The 17,519-nt window shown below is 46.1% G+C and overlaps 3 protein-coding genes and 2 long non-coding RNA genes across 18 annotated transcripts in view; 3 read left to right on the plus strand and 2 right to left on the minus strand.

Moving 5' to 3' along the window:
- Window positions 1–15,036, minus strand: part of LOC125615018 — a 111,277-nt gene extending 96,241 nt beyond the window's left edge. For 3 of the 7 annotated variants that reach the window (XR_007345581.1, XR_007345580.1, XR_007345583.1), the window contains exons 1-3: window positions 14,880–15,036; window positions 12,913–13,009; window positions 9,331–9,540 (exon numbers count right to left, since the gene is read on the minus strand). This is a non-coding gene — a long non-coding RNA (uncharacterized LOC125615018). Of the gene's footprint in view, window positions 1–2,168; window positions 3,332–8,935; window positions 9,541–12,912; window positions 13,010–14,879 lie in introns of those variants that run through there. The other 4 variants (XR_007345582.1, XR_007345585.1, XR_007345584.1 and 1 more) reach the window with 3 other exon arrangements.
- Alox12 (arachidonate 12-lipoxygenase, 12S type) lies at window positions 1,187–14,135 on the plus strand. Of its 3 annotated transcripts, none has more exons than XM_048797935.1 (14): window positions 1,188–1,427; window positions 1,974–2,175; window positions 3,276–3,357; window positions 3,443–3,583; window positions 3,705–3,808; window positions 4,040–4,200; window positions 6,846–6,989; window positions 7,784–7,993; window positions 10,600–10,686; window positions 10,918–11,087; window positions 11,625–11,746; window positions 12,587–12,687; window positions 12,810–12,980; window positions 13,099–14,135. In XM_048797935.1, exons 1-14 carry the CDS (start codon window positions 1,290–1,292, stop codon window positions 13,276–13,278), a joined length of 2,013 nt encoding a protein of 670 aa, XP_048653892.1. In that variant the 5' UTR covers window positions 1,188–1,289; the 3' UTR covers window positions 13,279–14,135. The 3 variants fall into 3 exon arrangements, with proteins under 3 accessions (XP_048653893.1, XP_048653892.1, XP_015360029.1); XM_015504543.2 differs by having other exon boundaries at window positions 1,189–1,427; window positions 3,461–3,583; XM_048797936.1 differs by lacking the exon at window positions 6,846–6,989 and having other exon boundaries at window positions 1,187–1,427.
- A 47-nt stretch (window positions 15,037–15,083) lies between the features above and the next one.
- Window positions 15,084–17,111, plus strand: Rnasek (ribonuclease K). Its single transcript, XM_015504550.2, has 3 exons — window positions 15,084–15,479; window positions 16,182–16,258; window positions 16,778–17,111. Exons 1-3 carry the CDS (start codon window positions 15,402–15,404, stop codon window positions 16,917–16,919), a joined length of 297 nt encoding a protein of 98 aa, XP_015360036.1. The 5' UTR covers window positions 15,084–15,401; the 3' UTR covers window positions 16,920–17,111.
- LOC125615019 overlaps window positions 16,778–17,519 on the minus strand; it is a 5,855-nt gene continuing 5,113 nt past the window's right edge. Inside the window, exon 2 of the long non-coding RNA XR_007345586.1 lies at window positions 16,778–17,519. This exon is cut by the window's right edge and continues 1,050 nt beyond it. This is a non-coding gene — a long non-coding RNA (uncharacterized LOC125615019).
- Window positions 17,329–17,519, plus strand: part of CUNH17orf49 (chromosome unknown C17orf49 homolog) — a 2,751-nt gene continuing 2,560 nt past the window's right edge. For all 6 annotated transcript variants that reach the window (XM_015504544.2, XM_015504545.2, XM_015504547.2 and 3 more), the window contains exon 1: window positions 17,329–17,460. In XM_015504544.2, the coding sequence (XP_015360030.1) occupies window positions 17,440–17,460 (21 nt within the window). In that variant the 5' untranslated portion in view covers window positions 17,329–17,439. The remainder of the gene's footprint in view (window positions 17,461–17,519) is intronic.

Genomic DNA, 17,519 nt, shown 5'->3' on the forward strand with positions numbered 1-17,519 from the left:
TAAATATATTTTATATTCTTTTCTAGAAAGAAAAAGTAAACCATAAAAATATGTGTGGAAAAGGCCAGATCCTGCTATCGTGAACAATGAGAATTTGAGCCATTTTATTGGGATATTACAGAATAGGGTAGCCCCAGAAAACTGGGGGTGGGGGAGGTGTTCAATGGCTCTGTTCCAAGCACAAAGCATTTGGTAGGAATGGGCCCTAAAAGGTGGGAAATGGTATTCAGGAAGGACCGATGCTGGTATAAGCTTTGGAAGTTGGAAGGTGGGACTAGACACCACCCCCCCCCCCATGATTTATTCCCACCAGTAACCAGCACATCTTTTTGGTGTGCCTCAAGAAAGCCCAAGCCACCAGGACACATCCATCTGCTGTGAGTCAAATGGTTCAGGAAGATCTAGATAGGGACATGTGCAGGGGACTTCATCTGATTGATTCCTGGATGGGTGACCAGCCTGAGCCCTGCATCATCCTTTCACTGTTTACAAAGACGACAACCAGCACCAGACCATCTGCTGTTCCTGATTTTCCTACCCTGAGACCCTGAAAGGCCAGAAGAGAATTTGGGAATAAAAATTAACCTGGAACTTACTGAGGGTGAAGGAGCTGCACTCATCTGAGCAAAGGGGAGGTTGGAGGGAAGAGTCAGAGGGAGACAAGTGGGTATGGAGTCTTGAGCTGTTAGTCTTCCAGACTCTTGAGAAGCCCTGGTCACTTATTGAAGGACAGGTCTCAAAAGCAGTAATGATGAGGGATGGGAGGACTTACTGGACCACAGGGGTCTGACAACAGAGCATCCCCAGGGGACACCAGTACAGCCTCCCAGGCTAGCCTTCCCGAAACTTTCCTCAGGTCCCGGCCCAGAACAGCATGGACTTCCCTGAAAGATAGACTCACCCCCTCTTTCTCCTAGTTACCCCCAAAGACCTCCAGATCCCTGGGAAATGTCCTCATCCTTGTTCAACCTGGAGGCTCTTGCCCTTAGGTCTCCCCAGGAGGTCCAGAGAGGCCCCGCCGCACCCATTCTTTCATCCTCACCATGGCCAGGGTCCCTTTCTCCTCCAGCAGCTACACTCTGACCCGACCCAAAGGCACAGCCCTTCCCCACATCCTGCTGTGTGGCTTGAATCGCAGGTTCAGGCTAGTCTGGGGCGGGGACTTCGGAGGGCGGGGACGCAGACCCATCTTTAAAGATCTGGAGCTGACCCTGAGGCGCCGGCGGCCCCGGGAGGTCCCAGGAATCGCTCAGGACCTGGCTCTCCTCGCCTGAGCTCCTGGGGTCGCCATGGGCCACTGTTACCGCATCCGCGTGGCCACCGGAGCCTGGCTCTTCTCCGGGTCACACAACTGCGTGCGCCTGTGGCTGGTCGGGGAGCGCGGAGAAGCAGAGCTGGAGCTACAGCTGCGGCCCGTGCGAGGAGAGGTCAGCCTGCGAGAGAGGGGCCCCGGGCCCCTAGCCCGGCAGGGTACCAGACACGGGAAAGCGGCAGGAGACTGGGGGCCAGTGACTGCGCAACCGCGCTGGCTGGGAGTTCTACGGAGTTAGAACGCCCGAAGCGAAGTCAGGAACAGGGTTGGGAGCCATAGGCTCCATCTGGGCTTCTCCCTCACCCAGACCCTGGTCCTGGCAGCCACCAACTCCTTCTCCAAATGGCCCCAGGGTCAGTGTAGCCATACAATCTGTGGTCGACTGTGAAACTCCTCCAGGTACCGTCTCGGTGACAGCTTAGGGATTGGGGTAAACTAAAAGATGATGATGCTCCATCATCAATTCAAGTCTCAGAGGGCAGCGCACTGTGGGCTTCTGCCCTCCCGAGGAGCGCGGAGTGTGGGGCAGGTCAAATGGGGACGGGAGAGAGGCTGTCTTCTGAGGCCCTAATAAACTGAGGTTCCACAAAGGGCCGGCTCCGCCCTCAAAGCGGCTTCTCTGGGTCCCTTCGGCTAAGTCTGGCAGGTCTGGCTCCCACAGAAAGAGGAGTTTGTTCTGGATAGTCCGGAGGACCTAGGCACATTGCAATTCGTGAAACTGCGCAAACAGCACTCACTGGTGGACGACGCATGGTTCTGCGATCGCATCACCGTGCAGTGTCCGGGAACCTCTGCGGAGACCGCATTCCCATGCTACCGCTGGGTGCAAGGCAAGGGCGTCCTGAGCCTGCCCGAGGGCACAGGTGAGAGGGCAGCGTGGGGAAAGTAGGCACAAGGACTCCCCAGAAAGTGCTGGGAGCAGCGGGGCAGAATGGGATTGAGGAAGGTCGGTGGGGCTTAGAGAAAGGACAGATGGAGACACACATGAAGTGTAGGGATTCCAGGATGCAAGACAGCAAGAAGTTATGAAGTCTCTGAGTTTTACTCAAAATATATGATGGTCCAAGTGAGACTGGAGACGGGGGTAAGTGATCTGGAAATTCCCTCTTCCAAAGTGAGGACAGGGAGTAGGAGATGCAACGATAAAGGAAAACAGAGAAGCAAAGTATGAAGATCTCTCTTTAACTCAGAACAAGTTAGGGTAGGGACAGGTGAGGGGGCCGTGGAATGGAGATGGGGGTGACCTGTGAGCAGAAGACAGCTATGGAAACAAATTACACGATGTTAAGAGAGCTGGTGTGAGGTGGGAATAAATAAGGACAGCAAATGTTGAATTTTTACTATGGGAAACTAGTAAGAGAGAGATGAATAGAGACAAATGATGACCAGGTGGTTAAGGATGGAAAAATGACACATATGACTTGAGACAAGTAAGTCTAAGTACAGGTAAGAGCAGGAGAAAGTCGATAAATAAAAATCTACAATGGTAAGTCTGAGAAAAATAAAATCAGATCCTTAAAGCAAACAATCTTTAAGGGACAGGTAAAGGTGTGGCACTTTGGGTATAAGACATGTGAAATAAGCCAGGCCAATATTTAGCAGCAGATAGGTGTGGACATATGGTGACTAAGATTTTATCACCTTAATTAAGTGAAATAGGGTCACTTAATTTCACTTAATGAAATAGGAGAAGATGAGTTAAGGAAAAAGAAAATGTGGCAAACATGAGATTTTTGTCTTCAGGCAAAAAATGAGGGATGAAATAAGTGAAATTGGGAATACAGGACTGGTTAACAATGGGATAAATGTGGAGAGGGAATCAATCAAGAGAGGGAAAGTCAGAGATAAAAGCAATAGAACAGGACTGAAAACATGGAATCTGGTGATAAAAAGAAAGTTAAGGACCAGCAGAGGAGAGCACAGAACCAAAGCTTCATGGCCAATCTTCTTAATGTCTCCCCAGCCCGCCTGGCAGGAGACAATGGCTTGGACGTCTTCCAGAAGCATCGGGAGAAGGAACTGAAGGAAAGACAACAGATCTACTGGTGATCACCTATCCACAGCCCTCCCAACTGTCCCACCTTTTCCCTGCCCCTGCCCTTATCACTGACCTCAACACCCTCCCTGAAGCTTTGTCCCAACTTCTAGCTGGGCCACCTGGAAGGAAGGGATACCCCTGACAATAGCTGCAAACTGTTTGGATGACCTACACCCAAATGTGAGATTCCAAGAGGAGAAGAGGCTAGACTTCGAATGGGCACTGAAGGCAGGGTGAGAAAAAGGCTGGATGGAGTTCAGAGTGGCATCAGAGTTGGGAGATCCAAGAATGGTGGTATATGGTGAGGGCCTGAGGGGTGAGCCAATGGGTTCATGCCCCCAAAATATGTTCTAGGGCTCTGGAGATGGTCCTCAAACGTGTTTACACCCTCCTGAGCCGCTGGAACCGTCTGGAAGACTTTGATCTGATCTTCTGGGGCCAGAAGAGTGCCCTGACTGGTCAGTGACTCCCCCAGATCTCTCTGGTGGTCCCTTTTGATGGCCCGTCCATCGTATTTCAAGGTCCCCCACAACTCCTTGCCAAGTAAAAACATGTTGTTCCTGTTCTGATCTCACAGAAGCCTCAAGAATGAAAAGAAAGGGACTCAGGATAGTCTGAATCCCTGAGGCCTTAAGGAGAAGGATGTCCAAGTAGTAATCTCCCTCCTCTACCCCTCTCCCTCCCCACAGAGAAGATCCACCAGTGCTGGCAGGAGGATGACTTTTTTGGCTACCAGTTCCTCAATGGCACCAACCCCATGCTATTGAGACGCTCCACCTCTCTGCCATCCAGGCTGGTGCTGCCCTCAGGAACAGAAGAACTTCAAGCCCAGTTGGAGAAAGAACTTCAGGTACCCCACACACAAACACATACACTCAGCATTGTTCTCTCCTTAGTAGTGTGGCGGGAAGAACTGGTGAAGATGAGAAGCCAAAGATAAGTCACAGGAAAGGAGGCTGCCTCTTGGTGCAGACTCGCGTTGGAAAAAAAAAAAAAAAGTCTAGAAATGACCAAGTATTGGGGAAAAACTTTTAAGAACTCTCAGCATAAACAGAGAAATAGGAGGCACTTCAGGGCACAGATGGGGGCCAAAGATGTTAGGAGGAACTATGACATTCCTGGCTGATGTCAGTGTCCTGGACTCCAGTATTCATGGGCACAAAAAAAGAAAATGAAAAGAAAAAGTCTGTGCCAACAGATGGAGAAATTCAGGAAGGTTTTCTGGGGAGTGAGGGAGGAGATGAATTTGGGACAGATGAACTGAACATGAGGAGGCCAAGTCCAGACAGAATCTTGTGTAAATGCATGCCTGTATGCTATATTCAGTGGTAGTGGGGGCCAGGGGAAGCTCTGTGGAATATTTGGCAGAGGAGGTAAGATTTATATAGGGAGTGGAAGAGGGATGGCTGAGCTGATGGGAGCCAAAAGCAGAGAACAGACCATTAGGGGATGACAGAGTAGGGGTCTGGCCACCTGGACAAGGGATCAGTTGATAACACCTATGCCACTGGATTAAATGGGCCTAGTTCTAAACCCAGATCTGCTACTACATATCCCTGCACAAGACATCTACCCTCACTAGGCTGTTTCTTCACTTTAAAATGAGAGGAATTGGACCAGTAGGGCTCTGCCAATAGGGCTCTGGAACTGATGCAGGATGCTAAGCTGGACTGAATGTCTTCAAATGTTTTGCCCTTTGCCCTGACCCTTTAGGGATATAATTTTTTTTATTTGTTCTTTTTAGACATACATGATAGTACAGTGTATTTTGATGTTATACATATATGGAATATAACTTATTCTAATTAGTATCTCATTTCACTGGTGGTATATTCATATGTGAACATACGAAAGTTATGTCCTATTCAGTCTGCTGTTTTTCCTATTTCCATCCTCCTTCCTTCCCTTCATCCCCCCTTGTCTAATCCACTGAACTTCTATTCTTCCCTACCTCACTTATTGTGTATTAGCATTCACATATCAGAGAGAACATTCAGCCTGGCTTATTTCACTTAGCATGATAGTCTCCAGACCCATCCATTTAAAGGCAAAAGTCATAACATCATTCTTTTTATGGCTGAGTAATATTCCACTATGTATATATACACCACATTTTCTTTTTCCACTCACCTGTTGAAGGGCACCTATGTTCGTTCCATAGCTTAGCTATTGTGAATTGAGCACTATAAACATTGATGTGACTGTGTCACTGCAGTATACTGATTTTACATCCTTTGGTTACAAACCAAGGAATGGGATAACTGGGTCAAATGGTGGCTCCATTCCAAGTTTTCTGAGGAATCTCTATACTGCTTTCCAGAGTGGTTGATCCAATTTGTGTTCCTTTGTCCCCACATCCTCACCAGCATTTACTGTTATATTCTTGATAATTTCCATTATGACTGTAGTGAGATGGAATCTCACTGTAGTTTTAATTGGTATTTTTATAATTACTAGTGATGTTGAACATTTTTTCATAAATTTGTTGACCATTCATATTTCTTCTTCTGTGAAGTGCCTGTTCAGTTTCTTTGCTCATTTATTGACTGGGTTATTTGTTTGTTTGTCTGTTTTGGTGTTAAGTTTTTTGAGTTCTTTGTATATCCTGGAGATTAATTCTTTATCTGAGGTGCAAGTAGCAATGATTTTCTCCCATTCTGTTGGCTCTCTCTTCATGTTCTTGATTATTTCTTTTGCTGTGAAGCTTTTTAGTTTGATACCATCCCGTTTAGTTATTTTAGATTTTACTTCTTGCACTTTAGGAGTTTTGTTGAGGAATTTGGTTCTTGAGCTGACATGATGAAGAGTTGGGCCTACACTTTCTTCTAGGAGGTTCAGAGTCTCTGGTCTAAAGCCTAGGTCCTTGATCCTCTTTTGAGTTTTGTGCAGGGTGAGAGATGGGTTAAATTTCATTCTACTACATATGGATTTCCAGCTTTCCCGGCACCATTTGTTGAATAGGTTGTCATTTCTCCAATGTATGTTGATGGTGCCTTTGTCTAATATGAAATAACTTTATTTATATGGGTTTGTATCTGTGTCTCCTATTCTGTTCCATTGGTTTTCATGTCTGTTTTGGTGCCCATACCATGCCATTTTTGTTACTATAGCTCTGTAGTATAACTTAAGGTCTGATATTGTGATGCCTTCTGCTTTGTTTTTCTCACTAAGGATTGCTTTGGCTATTTGGAGCCTCTGATTTTTCCAAGTGAATTTCATGATGGCTTTTTCTATTCTATGAAGAATGTCACTGGAATTTTAATAGGAATTGCGTTAAATCTGTATAGCATTTTTGGCAGTATGGTCATTTTGACAATATTAATTCTGCCTATCCAAGGACATGGGAGATCTTTCCATCTTCTAAGGTCTTCTTCAATTTCTTTCTTTAGTGTTCTGTAGTTTTCATTGTAGAGGTCTTTTACTTCTTTTGTCAGATTGATTCTCTTTATGAATAGATTTTGAACTCTGCAATGGATACATTCCTCTTTTCTCCAGAATGGTTCCCTATTTGAGGCTGACTTTATCCTGCTGGATGGAATTCCAGCCAATGTGATCAAAGGAGAGAAGCAGTATCTGGCTGCCCCCCTTGTCATGCTGAAGATGGAACCCAATGGGAAGCTGTTACCCATGGTCATCCAGGTGAGGCCCCCTGAGCATCTCATTCCCACTTCTCTGTTCACATCAACCTTTGCTCCTAAGGACCCAATCCCTTAACTTTGGCCTCTTAAATCCCATCCACACCAAGACCTATCTTCATGTCACAGTGCACAGCCGGGTCTTCCCAATGTACCTAATGGAAATACTTATTCAAGAATCATAATGGCCTCTTCGAATCCTCATCCTATACCTAGCAGCTGTCAAACATTAGTATGCTTCCGAATCACCTCAAGTGTTTGTTAAAACACAGGGTCTTCAATGCCACCACTAGACTTTCTGATTTAGTGTCTGGGGGTGGGCACAGAGAATATTCATTTATTACAAGTTCCAAAGTAATGCTGATTCTGCATCTCAGAACACACTTTTTGAACTATTATTTAATCTCTAAGCATCTTCTAATTCTGAATATCTATTCTCTTGGATAACCCTTTTTCTCACTATTCCCATCAAACAATCAGTTATTATTATCATTGTCAACAATTGTACGCATCCAACTTCTGCTTCCCTCTCTGCCACCTGAGCTCTGACTCCCATCCTATTTCTCCTAAAAGACTGCTAGAACCTCCTTACTGGACTCCCTGCTTCCAGTTTCTCCTGCATTCAACAAGACCATAAAATCATAGCCAGTGAGGAGAGGAAGGATTCTTATTCCTCCTACTACATTATAACCCTCTAGAAGGTAATAGTCTTGCTTAGTCACCTGTTTCCTCAGAAATGCTGATCGTGTCATACAAAGTTGATAGTTCAATAAATACTCAATTTTTTCTTTCTTCCAGATTCAACCTCCCAATCCCAGCTTCCCAACCCCAACACTGTTCCTGCCATCAGATCCTCCACTTGCCTGGCTCCTGGCCAAGTCCTGGGTCCGAAATTCAGATTTCCAACTGCACCAGCTCCAGTATCATTTGCTGAACACTCATTTGGTGGCTGAGGTCATTGCTGTTGCTACTATGAGGTGCCTCCCAGGATTGCACCCTGTTTTCAAGGTACAGGCTCTACTCTTACCTAACTTCTTCAGACACGTTATAAGGGAGCTCTCTGAAACTGTCAAAGATCTAACAGCCTAGGAATCAGCTTGCAGTATAGATGGAATATCATTAGTAAAAAAAAAAAAAAAAAGTCTTATTTATACTTTGGAGTAATACAAAGGCTTTATTCCTACCTTAGGAGACTTAATATTTTGTCAGGAAGAAGCCCCCAAGAACCAACCAAGAACAATTTCTGGAATTAAAGTTTGAAATCACAAGAGACAACCTATAAACAGTATAGAACTGATGGAGAATGTTCCACCCCAAGAGAGTAGTCAGCTAAGTAGCAAAAGATCAGAATACAAGGAGATAAGCCCAAGAGTAAGACAGTAAAGATGTGCACTAGTGGCATCATTACACAGGAGTGAAAATGAAAAATCAAAAACATGGTAAATAAAGGAAACAGAAAAGTTGTAGCATGTCCAGGTGCAAGACTGGAGAGAGAAAAATCACAAGTCCAAGCTTCTGTGACACACAGGAGCCCATAGTTTGTGCCATGTGCTGTACTGACCTAGAAATACTATAATTTTATGAAACAATGTAGTGTTTACTGCTAGGCAGAAGACAGCTAAGTAAGACTTATTCTTGCTTTGAAAATGTTCTCAAAATCTCAATGACACTTTCAGATAAGGAACATGGCAGAGAAGGGCACAAAATGACAGAAACTTTGAACCAGAGTAATAGAAAAGTTGAAAGAAGCTAGTTTGGGGGTAAAATGAGATATTTGATTTAAGCAACAAGGAGTTTGAAGTATTGGCAAGATATGCAAGTAAGCACTTGGTATGGAGAACAACTGAACTATTTCAGCTGAAGACATCCATCTGGACCTCCCAACCTTGGCCAATATAGCTGTGACCCATGAAGGTCACCTCTTTGGAAAATAGACAAGAAAGAGACCAGTATGTTTAAAAGGATCTTGGAATTTATTTGTCACATGATGCCTCCTGCATCATCATCTTCTGCTCAATATTATTAAGTGAAACCTCAATTCAGACTTAGAATTCTCCTCTCTAGCTCAGTCCTACATTGTCATCACTCACCATTAACAATTTCTTCCCATGGCAAATAGCTGAGTTGTTACAGGGTACATAGGAGGGTGAAGCCTGCAATCATCAAAATGGCCACCTTTTGATGGCTAGGGTCTCAATCCTGAATCCTGGCTTCAGTACTTACCAATGTCTACATATTTAAATGAGAATAACAGGATGTCCCTCATGGTGTTGTTAAAGGATAAAATGGCATAAAACAATCATGTAACATGTACTACATGCTACAAAAAAAAAATTAGTTCTTACATTTATTATTATTAGGAGTTGTTTGTCTCAGGCATCTTCTCTCCTCATGTGGACTTTGGGCCTTCCATGACATTCAGCATCTTTCATGAACTTTCTGAAAAGTTTCATTCTAACGTAAGCTGCTTTGATACCTTAATAACAAAATGATCACTTGGGTTTCTCCTGCATCCAGCATCAACAATTCAGATAAACACCAAAATTGGATGAAACCTGCAAATTAATTGGGTAGAAAGGAAGATAAATAAGTCTAAGGTACAAAGAAACATGTGTGAAGATCAAGTATTTTTTTTGTGGGGGGGGCAGGGTTACCACTGAGCTACATCCGCAGCCTTTTTAATTTTTTATTTTGAGATAGGGTCTCACACTAAGTTGCTAAGGCTGACCTCAAATTTGTAATGCTTTTCAAGTCTTCCAAGTTGCTGAGGTTAAAGGCAGGCCCCAGGTTCAGGTAGCCTTTTTTTTTTTTTTTTTTTCAGTTGTAGATAGACATAATGCTTTTATTTTATTTATTTATTTTTATGTGGTCTGATCCTCATATCCAACCCAGTGCCTCATGCTAGGCAAGCATTCTACCACTGAGCTACAATCCCAGCACCTCAGGTAACCTATTTCAATAGGCAAGGAAAAGCAGGAAAGAGGTAGCTGAACAGTGTCCAGGTGGCAATGGGGACAGATTTGACAGCAGCCCCTCTGCTCCTTTAAGCAGGTAGATCAATGTAGCCCCTCTATTCTGACTGAAACTACTTGCTCAAACTGCCCACAAAACAAAACCAACAGTGACATGACAAAGAGATGTAGAGAGGCTAGTTTAAGGTATGAGGATGTGATTTGTAGAATATAAAAGAAAGTCAAAAGGATCTGATTCATTAGGAATACCTATAATCAAGGTAGGAATAATAAAGAGAATGATAACAGTTATTATTGGAGAATTTCTGGATGTTCTATCAACTCTTCACACATCACTCACATAATCACAGACGTCACCAAAGCTCCCTGAGATAAGAGATCCTATTATTGCCCCCTACTGACAGATGAGGAGATTGCAGATGAGAGGGTATAAACTTGGCCTAGTATCAAAGGCAAAGTGGCTCCAGAGCCTGACTCACAAGGAAGTTAGAGAACATGAGACTGATCAGATAAACAGACCAAGGAAGCAAGAGGGATGAAAGCATCAATAAGGGAGCAGACCACCATGTTGGGTGCCAGGCCCTACAATGAAGGACCCAAACATAGCTTCCATTAACTAACCTCCAATGTCCTCCACTCCAGCTCCTGGTCCCCCATATCCGCTATACTTTGGAAATCAACACCCGGGCCCGAACCCAGCTCATTTCAGATGGAGGACTATTTGATCAGGTAAGGAAGGAATAAGTACGGAGCTGCCTAATCACCCAGCTCTCTGCAATCTTCTGCCATTTTCAGCATCCCAGATGACATATGAGAATGTCCTGACCCTTAACCTGTAAGTCCTGTCCTTTTATATACATGTCTTTAAATTTATAAACCCCATCTTGAACTTCTTGCATAACAGGCTATCATTCTCTGGTTCTGCTTCCATCCCTCAAGCCCTGTCAATTCTTATCCCAGGCAGCAAACACAGGTGGAGGGGGCCATGTGCAGTTGCTCCACCGGGCAATGGCTCAGCTGACCTACTGTTCCCTCTGTCCTCCTGATGACCTGGCTGACCGGGGCCTGCTGGGAATCCCAAGTGCCCTCTATGCCCATGATGCTTTACAGCTTTGGGAGATCATTGCCCGGTAGGTAGAAGGAGCTGAAAAATGGGTGGGAGAGGGAAGGTAGGGCTCTGGCTTCAGGTCAGCATGGGGCAAAAGCTGGGAGAGAGAGAAAAGGAAGAATGAAGAGATGGTGAGGTCTAAAAATGAAGAGATAGGGGTGCAGTACACAGGTGAGGAGAGCTGTGAGTGTAGAAACTGAGGGATCTGGAAGAATCAGGGTTTTACTAGGAATAATAGATAGCAGCCATACACAGAGGATACCTAGAACTAGTAAACTACATCTCCTTCCTTTATGCTAGTATGTCAAAAACCTGGGGAGGACTGTGGGTATAGCTCAGTGGTAGAGCACTTGCCAAGCCTGTCTGAGGCCCTACTTCCATCCCCAGCACCTCAAAAAAATTTTTTTAAACTAAACCCTGGAGAATATCCCAAAGTAAGTCAGATAGGATCTGTTCAGGTACAGGGACAGTCAGTTGATCTGAGGCCACAGCTAGAGGAATAGAGGTCAGAGACTGGAGCTCTCTGCCATGAGAGAGCTAAGCTCCCTTCTCTGAGCAGGTATGTGGAAGGGATCGTCCACCTCTTCTACCAGAGGGATGACATCGTTAGGGGGGACCCTGAGCTGCAGGCCTGGTGTCGAGAGATCACAGAGGTGGGGCTATGCCAGGCCCAGAACAGAGGTAAGATCCATCTCAAAGACAGGAGCTCCTCAGACACTGCAAGAGCCCTTTCCCAGCCCTGTCCCTCTGAGACAGAACCCCAACCCAGTATCATATCCCTCCCTCCACACACAAAAGTACCCAAATTCCAGTCACACATCTTAAGACTCAGGGAAATTCTAGATACCCATGGACTGTCCTTCTCAGAGACCCTGGCCATCAACCCCTACTCCTGTCCCCACCTCAGTCATAGATGCCCTGCCACGGCCTAGGAACCAACCAGGGCAGAGCCAGTGAGGGGTTCTGTCCATGCTGGGACTCACATGTTATCTTTGTGGTACCCCCATTCAGGTACTGCCTGAAGATATAAATAGGAAAAGTTTACCACTAAAGCCTATAATAACCCAACCTGGCTCTCTTCCTTTTTCCTATCTGCTATTATCCACCATGCAGAAGAGCCAGGTATTTTCATACTTGCCAAAGTGCAAGGTCATTCCCAGATGTAACCTCAATACTATATATGTTGTGGCTTAAACCTGAAGTTAGTTCCCTGATCTTTGGGACTCAGGTTCATTGGTCAATCTTGTCCTCTCTCTAGACAGTACCTTAGTTTATCTCAACTCCTCTATGCATGTGTGTGTGTGTGCACACACACACACACACACACACGCACTACACTTTCATCTCCAAGAAAGAAATAGCCTTTCTCAAACTCTTCCTAGAAATCCATGTCTGACACAAACATACCTAAGTAAATAAACAAACACCTATCAATTCTAAAATACAGACCTACTAAGGCATCAGCCTTTATTTCTTTCCTATTATACTGAAGCCTCTAAATCCTGTTCCTTTTCTGCCCAGGTTTCCCTATCTCTCTCCAGTCCCGGGCTCAACTCTGCCATTTCCTTACCATGTGTGTCTTCACATGCACTGCCCAGCATGGGGCCATCAACCAGGGCCAGGTATGGATAGCTGAAAGCCCAGGTCCCTGAAGGCAAGTGTCTGGACCTTGGGAGATCGAAGGGTGAGAGAGGGATTCAAGCCCTAAGTGCCAGGGGTCTAGGGTTACAGTTTCTTCCCCCAGCTGGACTGGTATGCCTGGGTCCCTAACGCCCCTTGCACAATGCGGATGCCCCCACCCACCACCAAGGAAGATGTGACATTGGCCACAGTGATGGGGTCACTACCTGATATCCGGCAGTCCTGTCTTCAAATGACCATCACATGGCATCTGGGACGCCGCCAGCCAGACATGGTGAGAAGGGAACCCTCCGGAGATGAAAACTACAGTTGGAAAGGAAAATCAGAGTTAGGGAATGGGCTCTAGGTGCTTCTGTCTTCAGACTAGAAACTAATCCTTTGTTCCATCTTAGGTACCTCTGGGGCATCACAAAGAAGAATATTTCTCAGACCCCCAGGCTAAAGCTGTGTTAAGCCAATTCCAAACAGATCTGGAAAACCTGGAAAATGAGATTACAGCTCGGAATGAGCAACTTGACCTGCCTTATGAATACCTGAAGCCAAGCCGCATAGAGAACAGTGTCACTATCTGAGACCTAAGGTGCCCCCACCTGAAAGATGTCACATCAGCTTTAAGACTGCCATGTCCATCTTGAATATAATGTTTTCCTAAGTCTCTGTTGCTAAGGCTCTGATTCCCCCCTCAACTAAACCTTCTATCAGTATACCACTAGCCCAGAGAGCACTAAATTTAAGAGCCAGGCAATATTTAGGCCTCAGAGTCCCTGCCACAATTACTCAGCTCTCCCACTGTAGCACGAAAGCAGGCACAGATGATGTATGTCAGTAAATTATTTTAAGTATGTTCCAATAAAAATTCATTTATGATCACTTAGGTATGAACTTCCATTATCACAAAATTATTAGTTTGGGTTTTTGACTATTTAAAAATACAAAAAAAAAAGTACTTTGCTTGAGAGACATGCAGAGACCACAGACTGGACTTGGTCCTTATACAGTATACTAGCCTAAGCCACTGACCTTTCTTCCAAAACATCCAAGAGCATGTTTGGGGATAGAAAGAGGAGATTTACTGAAGAAATTCACTACCTCTGTTAATTCTCCTTTCCAGGAATTAGACTTCATGCTTGGTGGCCAACTCACAGATTGCTGACAGTTCATTGACAATTTTCCCTTCACCCTGACTCCACTATTTAGACATGTACCCCAAACTTCCCTGAATAGCCCAGAATAAAAAATCTTTGCCCTCAAATGACTTCCTTTTCCAGACAGTCCCAAACAAAAGATATACAAAACTCATATTTCAAGGCCACTTTTTAGGTCCTTTAATACCCAGTGATCTCTTTATGTTTCCCAGGATCCAAGTTCTCTTTCACAACAATTTTGATAATACTATGCACAAAATAAATGGGGAAATACCACAAAGTTATTCTAGCCTATGACAGTGTTTCTTTGGTTCTGGAGTCTCAGCATCAAAATGATCTCTCTCAATTATTCTGTGCTCTGTGTAGAATGGATACAACAAACTTAATGCAAAAATGTGTTCTTTGTCATATGTTAACACATTTTTGAACAATTTTGAACAAAAATATGTGTTCAAACCCAGGCACCCAAAAAATAAGCATTCTTCAAACATCCCTATGTTCCTGAATGATAATTACAAATCTGCATCGCTCTAGTGAAATACAGAAACATTCTGGAGTTGGGAGAGGGCGATCTACTCATATTTTTAAATCTTGTAGTACTTTACTCAAAGGGCCTACAATCACTTTCTCTAGTAAACAGGGCAGCAAAGTGACATTTTTGTGTACTTACTTTCTGCAATACCTGTAGCAGGATTACTCACCTTCACAACTTGCTCATCGAATCTGCTTTCCCTGGACTTTCTCTAACCCCAGAATTTCCCGGTTTCAGCATCCAAAAGTATACAGTTTTCCAAGAGAGATGATAAAAACCATACAGTATCCCAAGCTTTGTTGTTTAAGAGAACCATCTCTAATGCCAAGAACTCTCAGCAATTTTAAAGTGTTCTTGCCACAACAGCATGTTTTGGCCTCCAGGAGGGCTCCTATCTCCTTTCACTGTGTCAGAACAACCATTTTTAAAGGGAGAGGGGAGTACAAAAGCGATAGACACGCGCGCTCTCCGGAAGAAATCTCTACGTCTCACTTACTATTTCCGCATCACAGAGACCGCCCCAGACTAAAGTGTCTTAGGGGGAAACGAGAGGAGTCCAAGCTTCTCATCCTAACAGCCCGTTACCCAAGTTACCAGGATCCTGCCAGAATTAGGCATTTCCGAAAGGTTACGGCTAGTTCCTCGTCACGTGACCCGTCAGTCTGATCACGTGATGTGTCAGCTACTTCCATTCAGATGCGGGGGTGTGAGGGAGACCAAGAAACCCTAAGCCCTCGCTCTTGTATACTCAAACCCTAGCCACACAGATTAAAAAGCGCCTCTGGATGCTCTGCTTCGGTCTCGGACACCACCTCCTCCCACCGAAGTTTCGGAAGGGCCCCAGGGCGCCATCTTCTCCGCTCCGCCCCCCAGAATGATGGTTGGGGCCTGAGGCCACGCCCTCTCCTCCGCGCTCCGCGGCTCTAGCTCCCAAATCCAGCTCTCTGGACTCCGGAGCGTCCAGGGTTTCTTCTCATCAGGTTCCCTCACACTCAAGCAATCCCTGGTTCCCTTCTTCATGGCATCGCTCTTGTGCTGTGGGCCCAAGCTGGCCGCCTGCGGCATCGTCCTCAGCGCCTGGGGAGTGATCATGTTGGTGAGGGGACATCCCGACGGAAGTCGGAGCGGGCCGAGGAGCTCCCGGGTTGGAGGGCTGGAAGGCCAGGAAACCCCAGGTCTTAAAAGGCAGCAGGCAGGCTAGAGGGACTGATGGGATAACTGGTTGCTGGAGAATGAGACAGAATTGAGATTAGAAAATAGGGAATTAGAGCGAGAAGGTGCTGGGGCTAGAGCCTGGAATGGGAGCCAGGGCTGGTAAATTTGCGGACCCATTATGGTAAGAAAAAGAGGAGCTGGGGTCTTCAGAGATGCATTAGTTGGATGGAGACTAAGAGGGGAAAGGGAGTGCCTCTTCCTGAAATAGGTAACTGAGGCCTTCCCCTCCCCCTTGACTTTATCCGCGGCGACTTCCATAAATAATATGGAGTGCCTGTTCTCCCTCACTTCTTCCGCCCTGTCCCGTGATAATGACGCCTCTGAGAAGTATAGTCTGGGTTCCTGGGAGAGTCGAGTTGCTAACTATTCCCGCCCTTGTCCCAGCCTTTCGTCTCAGTGTCCCCACTTCTCGCCCTGTTGCAGGTGGCTGAGGTCGAATCCAGCTACAGCCACTCATACTACTAGCTCGTTCTGGTTAATCCCAGGCACAGGTGTTGGGTCAACATTAGAAATGAAAGGGATTTAGGGAGTGACCAGCAACAGTTGCCTGAGTTCAACAACTTACATATTCCCTTTTTTTCAGATAATGCTTGGAATATTTTTTAACGTCCATTCCGCTGTGTTAATTGAGGACGTTCCCGTCACGGAGAAAGATTTTGAGTAAGTGGTTTGGGGTAGTGGGGAGCCGGGTGCAGGTGAAAAGTGGCTGGACCTAGGGTCAGAATTGTAAGCGGGAAATTGCCGGAGGCTGGATGTTTAGGACCCTGAGGGAGTACTGGTAAAGGAGAGTTTCTCTATTTAGAATGTGGTTAGAGGCTGGGGATTGTAACTCCGTGGTAGAATACCGCTTTACGCGCTTTCTTTTATGGTGCTGGGTTCAATCCCTAGCACCATAAAAGAAAAATGGAATGTATTTAGGAGTGGTCTCGGAAATCAGGCTTCAGCGTCTCTCCTAAAACCCACCAGTTTAGGTGCGGCTTCTTTAGTTACTTCACCTTTCTGTGTCTCGGTTCATCTTGCAAAGGGGGTATTATAATGGAATAAATCCTTTAATCCAGAAGACTGAATAAGATAATATACATAAAAGGTCTTGGGACGGTGCCTCACACATACTAAATGCCCGGTAACTGTTGGATTTTCTTAATGACTGACACTTCTCTGCTTAATCCCCTCCCTCAGGAATGGCCCTCAGAAAATTTACAGCCTTTACGAGCAAGTCAGCTACAACTGTTTCATCGCCGCGGGCCTCTACCTCCTCCTCGGAGGCTTCTCTTTCTGCCAAGTTCGGCTCAATAAGCGCAAGGAATACATGGTGCGCTAGAGGACGGTCCAATTTCCCCTCTCCAGTTCCCTCTATTTAAAGACTCCCTATCCCAGGTCTCCTCCCACCCATTCTGGTATCCTCTGGAAAACTGGGTCCCCCTGGCGAGAGTCTGCAGCCCTGGTTCTCCAAGCTCTGGCGTCCAGCCCCTCGGCTTGACCGTATCACAATAAAGAGAAACTGCTCTCTTAAGCTTCGCGTCTGTGCTTGAGTGACGGGGCGGGCCGGGCCAAGGCTGGAGGTCGGCCTGTAACTGCAGAGACCCGACCACTCCAAGGAAGTGTAGTGAAGCCGGCCGGAAGTGAGGCGACGTCTCCCACCTCTCCTTCCCCCGAGCGCCCGGGCCGCCTAAGCGACTGCGGTTTTTAGGGCGGAGAGCGGCAGGGTTTGAGCCAATCAGCTACAGGGAGGGTGGGACTTCCTGCTCCCGGGCCGGAGCGGCTTAGTAGCCCGGCTTTCCGTGGTCCCAGCTCGCGTGGTGGCGGCGGCAGAGCGTCTCCGTGAGGAGGTGCGCGGGGCCATGACGTCAGCGTCCACAAAGGTTCGACCTCCCTCGCGGACAGCGCTCCCTGGCGGCCACAGGAGGGGCGGGCCCCCTGC

The sequence above is a fragment of the Marmota marmota genome, unplaced genomic scaffold, assembly GCF_001458135.2.
Source record: "Marmota marmota marmota unplaced genomic scaffold, marMar, whole genome shotgun sequence".
NCBI classification, from domain to species: domain Eukaryota; kingdom Metazoa; phylum Chordata; class Mammalia; order Rodentia; family Sciuridae; genus Marmota; species Marmota marmota.

What these genes read in the sequence shown, in the direction of transcription:
- Alox12 (XM_048797935.1), top strand. Translation starts at nt 1,290, where the DNA reads ATGGGCCACTGTTACCGCATCCGCGTGGCCACCGGAGCCTGGCTCTTC. An exon ending in GAATGGGCACTGAAGGCAGG is followed by an intron (nt 3,584 to 3,704) that starts GTGAGAAAAAGG and finishes AATATGTTCTAG; the next exon opens with GGCTCTGGAGATGGTCCTCA. An exon ending in GGGCCATCAACCAGGGCCAG is followed by an intron (nt 12,688 to 12,809) that starts GTATGGATAGCT and finishes TTCTTCCCCCAG; the next exon opens with CTGGACTGGTATGCCTGGGT.
- Rnasek (XM_015504550.2), top strand. Translation starts at nt 15,402, where the DNA reads ATGGCATCGCTCTTGTGCTGTGGGCCCAAGCTGGCCGCCTGCGGCATC. An exon ending in CCTGGGGAGTGATCATGTTG is followed by an intron (nt 15,480 to 16,181) that starts GTGAGGGGACAT and finishes CCTTTTTTTCAG; the next exon opens with ATAATGCTTGGAATATTTTT. An exon ending in GTCACGGAGAAAGATTTTGA is followed by an intron (nt 16,259 to 16,777) that starts GTAAGTGGTTTG and finishes CCCCTCCCTCAG; the next exon opens with GAATGGCCCTCAGAAAATTT.